Below are 11,089 nucleotides of genomic sequence, written 5' to 3'. Positions count from 1 at the left end.
AAGCTGTGTACAATCTCAATCTCTTCACCATCCATGCTGATGCTGCCAATTGGTCCAGTGGTGAGAATCTTTGTTTTCTTGACATTGTTTCATAACTTGGGAGATACTAGAAAGAATTTGAACTAACTCAGTCTCATAAGGACAAATACTGGAAAAGACCATTAATGTAAAAATAGCTAATTAGTAAAACATGTATGGAGAGTCAAGGAAGAAAGGACTGGGAGCATAGGGGTGAGGCTGGGCAGGGGTGAAATCATAGGGCCACACAATTTGGTGGGTGGAGGGAGGGGGATTTTGAAAAGGAAATGGGAACGATCTGGCAGGGATCTGGAAATATGGTGGGCAGGTTCAATGGTGATTAATTTTATAAAACATTATGAACGGAGATGCTTGGGATGATTGTAGGAAACAATGTGAATGAAGGATACAATGTATACGAACTTTGTAAGCAAATCAAAATAAAATAAAAACTTTAAAAGTACAGCTCTTACTAGTTACTCTTCTCTATTTTTTTAAACTTTATAGTGTGTTTTGGGTGAAAGTTTACAGAGCAAATTATTTTTCCACTCAACAATTCAAACACATTTTGTCTCATGACATTGACTACAATCCCTACAAAGTATAACATTCATCTCACGTAGTCCCTGTGTTTCCAATTTCCATTCATCCCTCTTTCTTATTCCTTTCTGCCTTCTGCATGTTATCTCTGGGCAATTGCTGGCCCTTTGAACTGGTATGGTTGGTTGTTCTAAGGAGTGTGTAGATCTCTGGTGTATACACTTACAGACTTTCCTAAGTTTTGGATGAAAGTTGAACCATAGGGATAGGGGCTCAATTCCAGGCCTGAACAGTGACTAATAATCATAGTTTCAGAGGTTCCACTAGTCTCTATCAGACAAGTAGGTAAACTAGTCCGTTTATGATTTTAAGTTATGTTCTATTGTTTCTTCCCCCTCCCAAGTGTACTTTTTAAAAAAATTGATTTTTTTATAAAGTTCATGTACATGGTGTGTCACACTATTCCTCATTCATATTGTTCCATACTATCATTCTCCTGCATGATGTTTTTTAAAAGTTAATCACCATTGGATTAATCATCATTACTCTGTCTTGTCATCTCAGTCCTCCTCATTTCCAATCCCTTCTCTCCACCCACCAAACTGTGCAACCCTGTGGTTCTTATTATTTCTTCTGGGGCAAACTGTTACTGTTTTTATTGATTGCTATTGAGTCAGGCATGACTCATAGAGACCCTATGAATAAAAGGTCTGAAGCCTTTCTTTAACCATCATCAGTTATCAAAGCTCAGAGAGTTTCCTGAGGCATATTGTTTAGCAAGTGGATACCAGTGTTGCTGGGGCAAACTACTTAAATAAAAATATCAAACACCACCACAACTCTACTTTCTAGTGGAATAAATGAGGTCTGTATAAAGGTGTTTTTAAATATATAACCATATGGTTATAGCAAGTAAATTTTAGGAAAACCTAAAGATTAAAACTTTAGAGAAAATCTACTACTATAAAGTAAAAAATTAAAAAATTTCAGAGTTTGTTATTTGTCATCTGAAGACCTGCCCAAGTATGTAACTATATTCTTAATTAACTGAAGCTTTCAATATAATATTCTAATTTTAACATTTTCTTTCTGTGTGTGCATGTGCACACACAAGTATATAACCACCAAAGCAGGGTTTTTAAAAAGCCAATATTTGTTAATACTGATGAATATTTTTATTTAAAACTTGTGTGCAACACAACACAGATTGAAGGGGGAAAAACCTATTCAGAAGAAAACAGTCATCTTACAAAAAAGATTTAATGTCCACTCTTGAAGCATATCTCACAGCATGGCTAATATGGGAAGCAGATCCCAAAAAACCATTTACATACCTGATTTTTCACACTGGCATATCTTTTCAAATGTTTTATAAATTCTTGACGAGAAGTGTTTCTTACAATGATAAGAGCCATACTTCCATTATTTAATCTGAAATCAAATATTTATATGTGAAAAGTTTACTAATAGATAGGATAAGTTACAACTACATAACTCTTTCAAACAAATACAATGTTTATGAGATGCTTTTGGCAAGAACAAAATCATGCATTAAATCTATCTTATATTTTAAACCTTCACTGCGTGTCTTATAAATCAAACTGCCTTTCCAATATGTTTTATTCAACAATTGCAATTGGCTTCCTTTTTAATAAGGTATTAGCTTAAAGTGCTTAAAAAGACAAGAACCATCTTGTATCCTAATTACAGATCAACACAAAGTTTAAAATCCACAGTAATTATGCAAAAATTCTAAATATACATTTTAAAGCATATACTATAAATAGTTAATATATAGAAATAATATAGAGGAAAATGGAACACTCAAATCTAAAATGTGATTTAAATGTTACGTATGGGCACAAGGTCTAAGTGACATTGAAAACGAAATAAATCAAAATGGCCCTTTGATGGATGAAATTGGATGAACAAATGCTGCCACATGTTTCATTCAGTGATGGGGCATTTTAATCTTTCACAATTGTCCTGTTCAATAATAAGAGACTACAAAGTCGGAGGTGTGATGTCCCATGAAAAAGGCACAGGAAGACGCATCTAGCTGTAGAAGGCACTTTGCGGAAAAACATGCAAATGACTTCCAGATCTTTCAGCGCAAATGTGAAGATGTTCCAAGAAAAACAACACTGGCGTTGTAAATGAGCTTTGAATCCTACAGGAATTCAGGATAGGGCTCTAAGGACTATTGGGAATTATCTAACAATATATTTCTTTTGGTGGCCTAGGGAGCTGTAGGGGCTTACTAGTATGGAGTTGTTCGGCCAAGCTGAAGGCATATGGTTTGAATCCACCAACTCCTCTGTGGGAGACAGATGGACAATCTTCTCCAATGTGATTTACAGCATCTGACAACCTGCTGCATGGTCAGCTATGAGTCGATTCTGACTGAATGGCACACAACAGCAACAACAGAACATTATTTATTTAACATAAAAAGAAAATAAGCCCAGCATTCACGTGATACATTTAAAGGCACACAGAGAACAACTAAATCTACATGACTACTGCAACCACAGCTCTTTATTCTGAAGACCAGTGCTCCAATCATCTAAAACAAATAGTTTCAATGCATTTGAAGTAACATTAGCATATGTTCTTTATAACATGAAAAAATAACCCCTACAGTTGCCTATTACTATTTAAGAAGAGAAACATGCCAAAGTGTCTGCTACCTAACATTTTATATTTTATTGATTCGTTTAATCTTTGAATGTAAGAACTTTAAAGAGTTGTGTTGCTACTCCCAAAGGTGCATATCTCTGGCTGTTTGAATGAGACTTAGGGAAAAAGAGAGTGTCTCCTGTCTCGCAGATTACAGCCTTAAAAAGGGTTGGCTATTTGAGTCAGTTCTCACTAGATCGCAATGAGTTCTATCATCTATTAGGAATTTAGGAGCCCTGGTGGGGTGGGGTGTAACTTGTTGGGCAGCTATCCAAAAGGTATGCAGTTAAAATCTACCAGTGACTTCATAAGAAGTTATTTCAGAAGAAAGGCATAGCAGTCTTCTTTTGTAAAGATTACAGCCATGAAAATTCAATGGGGCAGTACTACTCCATCCTTTAGTTGCTATGACTCTGAATCAGCTCAACAGCAATGACGCTGGATCAGTAGGTTTAGTCGTCATTCCTTGGAAAAGGCAATTGTTGTTATATGCCGTCAAGTCACCTGTGACTCATAGTGAACCTATGTACAAAGGCCCTAAACCCTGCTCTATCTTGTGACAATATTATTGTCTCTGATACACCCACCCCTACGACCCCAATGATATCCTTTAAAATTGAATAGTCAACACAGTTTGAACTCTAGTCAAGGTAAAACTTTATAAATGGCATTGACTGAAGTGTGGGTCAGCTCCTTCAATGAGCACAGGCCTCTTTTCCATGGAAGCCCGTGAGCAAGTGCCAAAGTTCAGATGGAGCAGAGTGAGACAAGCAGTGCCTCAACTTATGCAGAAGGTAGGTAGTTCCATCTGTCAGCTCCCCACAATGTTGCACGTTGTCTTTTCTTTAGAGGGAGAAGGATGTGAGAACTATATTAGGGAAGATTTTTGGGGAAATGATAAGGAGACAGGCCCAAATTCTATGTCCACAAATTTTAAGACACTTGTTTCATATTTTGGCACGAGAGTTCATCAGGGCAGACCTTGACATCTTTTTCTTCCTTAACTTTGGTTGTTTCTTTGTTATCACCACATCTATCACTTCTCGGCCTTTTGGCTAAGATCAAGTTAGTATGTGTATGTTATTGCCAAAGAAGACATTTGAAACCAGTCCCTCTTGCTAGCTGTTAACCATTATGGTTATTACTCTAACATGGTCTAGTGATCAAAACATTTAACATATTCTGGTTAAATATTCTGTGGGGAAGATGACATTAATGGTTAAAATGAGATTATAAATTGCCAAAGTACATAACTCATTCTTGTATTTCACCTGCAACAGAGATCTAAAGTTGAGTGTGGAAAAATATCTTTGTACTTTTATTTGAAACTATATGTAATTGAATTTTAGGGAGAGACCAGACAGCTGTTTAAAAAGAATGTACAAGAGGGAAAATATCAATATCATATTTATAAAATAATATACAAAACATCCATGGTTCATTTAACTGCAAACATGAACAATAAGTCTTAATGTATCACTAATTATGCTAAATATACTGGACTATTTCCTTTGACTAAACATACCACGCATACACATGCAGTTTTTTTATGCTAATGGCATTTATTCTTGCACTGAAATTGGAAAACGTTTCTAAAAAACTACAGAATTTAATATAATGCCCCAAGAAGTGGTAAACCAAAAAGTAACTATAAATAACTAAAACGAACAAATTAAATAAGCCTAAGGTAATATAAAATGGCATCAATAAAACCCAAAGTATATTATTTTCATTTCAGTGATAGCTGTAAATCAGATTCATTTCCCAGGTTAACAGTTGTTCTGAAGCTAAGAACAAATCTCTTAACCTTTTGACTATTAGATAAAAGACACTCCATTTCTTGGTAATATTTTATCTATCCAAGAGTTAAGTAAATCTTGTCGGAGGAAAATTAATTATTATGCTTTTGTAAGAAAATGAACAATGATTCAATAAAAGATGATTACTGACCTGGTATTAGGTGCCAAGCCTCTCGGTGCTACAGAACACAGGCAAGGAATTGCCATAATGCTGACATTCAAGAACTGACCCTGGATCATTTGCCATTGATCATTATTGTCTAAAGGCAATGGAAGTGATGTGTTACTTTCCCTCACAGAAGTAATTATCGATAGAGCCTGGCTCCATTCTCAAAGAGATAGTTTTGAACTCACCAGATTTGGGAGACCTCTGTGCTCCCCTAAAATATAAAACAAAAGAAAAAAGTACATATCACACACAAAACAGTATCTGTCAAATATGAGGAAATCAGAGTATGACATTACACATATTAAAAAATTTTTAAACATTTTCATAAATGAACTAGATGGTAAAAAAAATTCTTCTCTTTCCAATATTGCAATATTCCAATGTGTTCAGTCATTTAAAGGTAGAATAGGGGAATAATTATAAAGCACAATAATTTTCAGTTTCTTTAAAGACTAGAGTCCTTCCATCAAAGAAATGTTACTTAATATTTTCTATTCCTTTATATTTTAGTTCATCAATTCAGTGGAAAAGCCTTCTTGAAACTCTGGTGAGAATAATTCCCTCTGGAAAGTCTTTCTGGTATCAAGTACTTCTATATATTCCATCAAAATTTTGTGTGTCTTTGGCTGATATTTGTATCCACACTAGATAAATTCCCGTAAGGGTAAACATTCTATATATTATTTATTTGTTTTTTTTAAATTTATTTTCTTCCTTTTTTTCTTATTTTGAATGAATGGGTGAGTAAATGATTATTTCCAAAGGTAGAAGTCAAACTAAATAGCCTGCTAGAATTTGTGAGGCTCCACAATTCTATATTCTTCACATGTAGGCTACAAAAATAATTTTTAAAAAATCTTAAAGCACAAGTCTGACTAACCACTTAAGTAAAACAATTTTATGCTTAAAAAAAAGACACTTAGAAATATCTAAATTATTTTGCATTTTCACCTACCCTTCTTGAAAATCTTGAGATTTTTTCAATGGTAAAAATGATATTTCACAGTCTTCTGGCCTAAAAGATAAAAAAATGTTATTGGTCTTGGTATTAATACTTACTGACCATGCAAAGGCTTCCCTCTCACAGCTGATTGTTAACTAAATCCAAACGACCAATTTACACCAACTTTCAATTAAATCAAAACAACCTACCCTCCAGAATCTAACTGTTTCACATAGGAGGCTCCAAACTGTAGACTTTTAGTCAGGTCCCAATTGACTTTTAAATACGAATATGTCTTGGACATGGTACAGCCAGAGTGCTCTTTGGAGGCAAGAATGTTGAGGCTTTGCCTCACATCCTTTGAGCGTGTTGCTAGGGGGGCTGTTCCTTGGAGAAGGACATGAGTGGCAAGAGGGTCAGTGAAGGAGAGGAAGACCGTCAACCAGGTGGATTGACATGGTGACTGCCACAATGGGTTCTTGTGTGTTAGGAAGTATGAGGATGGCACAGGATAGAATAGGTAGGGTTCAGATCTTTTATTTATAGGATCACTATAAGTCATACTCAACTCAGTGGCACTCAGAAACAACAACATGCAAAAGCATTTTTCTCTGTGGATCGTAACAAATTATGGACAACATTGTGAAGACTGGGAATTCCAGAGCAGTCAGTTGTGCTTCTCTGGAATCTATACCTGGAACCAGAAACAGTTATCCAAACAGAGTAAGAGTTTAAAATAAGGCAAAGTGTGCATCAATATTGGATCTTTCACTGTAGCAGTTCAATCTGTCTGCTGAACAAACAATCCAAGAAACTGAACTATAGAAAGAAGAATTTGCCATCAGGAGTGCAGGAAGGCTTAGTAACAACCTGTGATAACGAGATGCCACGACCTTGATGACACCTTTAGTATAGATAACACTTCAGCATAATATAAATATCCTAACAACTGATCCAATAAGCAATAGATGGGTAAACAGAGAAAACACTGAAGCTTTAAAAGACTTAATTTACTTGGATCCATAATCAATAAACATCCTAACACCTGGCCCATAAAAATAGATAGATAAATGGAGAAAAGACAAAAGCTGTAAAAGATTATTTACTTGGATCCATAATCAATATATAGATGCTGGTGCTGTTGTTGTTAAGTCTCATTGAGTATTAATCATAGCGACACTATGAACAAAAGACCTGAACCCTGTTCTATCATCGTTTCCTTATGTTTATAGAGTTTCCAGAGGCACATGGTTTAGGAAGTAGATGCAACTCTTGCTTCAAAACCGGAATCAATCTGGGAGCTCCACCAAACACTGTCCACAATAGCTAACCATTATGGCATTTGACGCAGGTATGGCACAGCGTTCAGCATCACAACAATCCCAAGTTACTTCAATACAACAAACAGACAACTTCTGTCCCACTTCGAAGAATGTTCATCCCAAAATCAATTAACACTAGGCCCTCAGACCACAAACCTTCAGGCCCTACCACCTTTTAAATACAAGGCACATCCACAAGGTGCTGGTTGACTGTAAACCAAGAGACTTCCAACCCACAGCTAATTGTTAGCTAAATCTGGCACTAGACGCAACAATAGAAACATTAAACAACTTTCTGCAATGGGAAAAACCTGTTGTAAGAGACTTCTTTAAAATGTTAACAAGTAAAGATTTCACTTTAAAAATGAAGATGGCATTGACCAAAATCACAATTGCTTCATGTGCTCGTTAAAGCTGGACAATCAATAGGAGAGATCAAAAAGAATTGACGGCAAAAGAACAAATCTGTCTTGAAAGAAGCACCAATAGATAGTTCCTTAGAAGAAAGGATGGTGAAACTTTGTCTTACATGCTTTGATTATATTATCAGAATCCACCAGTTCCTAGAGAAAGGCATCATTGAGGATCAGTGCTAAAAAGGAGATGGATTGGCATAGTGGCTGGAACACGAGGTTACACACAAAAGGTATTTTGAAGATGGTGAGGGATTGGGTAGAATTTTATTCAGTTTTACACAGAGTCACCATGAGTTGGAGTTAACTGGATAGCACCTAAGAACAATATCTACTAACTGTTATCACTGACTCTGGGTTACAGAATAGTTGAGACTTTAAAAATATATATATAGATAACTTACTTAAGTTTTGCCAGTGACTTAATTACAGCAAAATCTCTCCGTTGACCAGGGGACATCCATCGATATTTTTCCGCCACAGCCAGAGTTCTTCCACCAAAACCAAACATGGCTGAGAATCCAAAACGAAGAAGCTTGCCAGTGGTGCTGAAGGTACAGACATCAACTGGTTGTATGTGTCCTTGAATATCACCAGCCAAATAATCAATGAGCACAGTAGAACCATTTGTTAAAACAGCAAATATAGGTAAATATCATCTCTTGAACTTTATCTCTCATTACCTATAGCTGCTGTAACTGCCATTTAGAATTTTCTTCAAGTTTTAAGTGAAGATATAGAAAGAAATAAGTTTTACAGCTTATTTCTATTTCCTATAAAATATAATTAAAGATAGAATTTAAAAGAGATTTGCAAAATACACTTAGTTTAACTAGTTTTATTGTATTTATCAGACTATATGTTTTCTATCAAAGGATAATAAATGGTCTGGAGAATGCATACAAGCTAAAAAATTTTTTTTTCATTGTGCTTTCTAAATACAGCTTAATCCTAGTTCACGAGTAAGGACCAAGTCAAACAACATTGTCTAATAAAATAGCAAGCACTGATTTTCTTGGTCTGTTCTTAAGACTGTAATTTGGAAAAAATAACATTACAATATTTTTCCCTGTAAATTCTACATAAGCATGGCCTCATTTACTATTGTTTGTAGAAGCATATATTGTGAGGGAAAATAGGCTGTCCAAATGATGAAGCTTTGCCTAATTGACTTTTGCGTCTTTAAAGTGAAGTATTCCCTTGCTTTGGAAGACAAAGAGGCTGATTTTCCTCAGGTAGGTCTCACAGAAATAAAGTGTCTTTTCTTGTATAAATAAAATCATCCTTATAAAATATTAACTTACTTGAAGGAAGTCTTACCCATTATAATGTGCAAAGTTGCAGTTACCACATGAGAGACTCCATGAAGAGAGTGTGCTAATACATTAGTAGAGCCTGTCAAATCAATGTGAAAACATGCACAATCAGTGTATTTGCCAAAGCTTTATTTTATATACATGTTGCTAGTTAATGTTCTGATGAAAAATTTATGGAAGTTTTTAAGAGTAGGATGAAGGACTGATGTTGGACTTCTGAAACCTTTTATGTATAACTATTCTATACAATTGGTAAAAATTAAGCTTAGAAATAGATGAGGGTCTAATAGAAGACTGTATCTGAAGAACCAGGAATACAAAGAGCTGCACAAATAGTAACTATAAATAAAATCTATAAAAGAATTGCAATTACTATTGTAAATGTTTCTGATATAGATATTTAGAACCTAAAATGCCCTTGCTGTTAAGATAACTTCCACTTTGAATGGCAAAAAGGACCAAACACTTTCCAACCCGCAGAATTGTCACTGATTGACTCCAAGTCAGGTTTCTCCTTTAATCTTTCCTTGCTTGTACATCTTTAGCAACTTCCTGGGATCTAGTACTAATTACTTCTACCAATAACATCCCTACCATTACATCTCTGTCTCTTCTTCTAAGACTTCCTTCAGTCTGATCCACTGCATTCTGTTTTATATATAAAATTTTTTTTAATTATTAATAATTGAATGCTATCTTTCCTTAGGCTACAAAGATTATCATTTGCTGAGCAAATGGAGAGTAGAAACGTTCAAGGAGTAGGGCTTCCATGCTTCAATTATAAATCTTAAATCTGAGGTTGTAAAGAGTTTTTATTTAAAGGTTGCTCAAAGTCTTTTTGCATTTCAGTCATCTGTAATCAGTTTTGAAAATGTAAAATTTCAGAGCCCTTATTTACCACAACTCAACAACTTTGAGTGGAGTGAGTTAGGATTAATCACATACTTGGAGTCCCTGGTGGTACAGAACATTAATGTACTTAGGGAAACAAAAGATTGGAGGTTTAAGTCTCCTCAAAAACATTTCATGGAAAAGAAGCATGCCCATCTACTTCTAAAAATGATCCATTGACAACTTTATAGAACACAACTCCACTCTGCCACATATGGGGTCACTGTGGGCCAGAGCTGACTCAATGGCAACAAATTGCTACCCCAAACCTAATGGAAAGAAGTATGATGAGTTAGGGACATTCACAGTTTCCAAGTGAGGGACCTTAGAAAATGTTTAAGTCATCTACCTAAGTAAATTACTCAAAGGCATAAAAACTTAAGGGGAAAAGATGCAAAATAGGTCTTTTCTATGACTTTAACACTGAAAATAGGTACAAGTGTGTATCTTCCCCTGCCATAATTTTCAAAGACTTATCCAAGTAAACTAGGATTGATCTCTAAGAGTGAAAATACATTATTATAGCTAAGAGTAATGGAAAAATGTTATCCCCTTCCTTTACTCATATAAGAATGAAAAATGTATGGGTCAAAAGTTTGCTCCTAGTCATCTAACATATAGTCATTGAGATAAAACAAATGACTATATACAATTTTGATAATCTGAAATTATAATTTTCAGATAGGTACAAAAGTAAGGAGATTATTATAATCAGCCCCCATAACTCAGTTTAAACAATTTATCAATTTTCTGTTGTCATTTACTTCCCATTTAAAAAAAATGCAGTTAGCAAAAATACCTTTACCACATCTCAAAAAACAAGGAGAAAAACCAATAACTTTGAAAGAATATACGAGTCACTGTATCGAAAGGAATTGGCAGACACAGAAGAATTTCATGACACAACATATGAGCAAGAGCCTATGGTGATGAAGAAAGAAGTTCAAGCTGCTTTGAAAGAAATAGCAAAAAATAAGGCCCCAGGAATAGATGGTATAC

The 11,089-nt window shown here is 35.0% G+C and overlaps 1 protein-coding gene across 1 annotated transcript in view; it reads right to left on the bottom strand.

Annotated features, from left to right (window-relative positions):
• Nucleotides 1-11,089, bottom strand: part of CERKL (ceramide kinase-like) — a 166,531-nt gene that overhangs the window by 16,560 nt on the left and 138,882 nt on the right. Inside the window, exons 6-11 of the mRNA XM_006878950.1 lie at nucleotides 9,204-9,278; nucleotides 8,288-8,465; nucleotides 6,161-6,220; nucleotides 5,391-5,416; nucleotides 5,188-5,296; nucleotides 1,893-1,989 (exon numbers count right to left, since the gene is read on the bottom strand). Of these exons, the coding sequence (XP_006879012.1) occupies nucleotides 1,893-1,989; nucleotides 5,188-5,296; nucleotides 5,391-5,416; nucleotides 6,161-6,220; nucleotides 8,288-8,465; nucleotides 9,204-9,278 (545 nt within the window). The remainder of the gene's footprint in view (nucleotides 1-1,892; nucleotides 1,990-5,187; nucleotides 5,297-5,390; nucleotides 5,417-6,160; nucleotides 6,221-8,287; nucleotides 8,466-9,203; nucleotides 9,279-11,089) is intronic.

This window comes from Elephantulus edwardii, unplaced genomic scaffold (assembly GCF_000299155.1).
Source record: "Elephantulus edwardii isolate Elephantulus edwardi_28Jun2011 unplaced genomic scaffold, EleEdw1.0 scaffold00001, whole genome shotgun sequence".
Taxonomy (NCBI): Eukaryota; Metazoa; Chordata; class Mammalia; order Macroscelidea; family Macroscelididae; genus Elephantulus; species Elephantulus edwardii.
The sequence above is the reverse complement of the archived record's forward strand: the minus strand, read 5'-3'. Positions and strand labels throughout refer to the sequence as shown.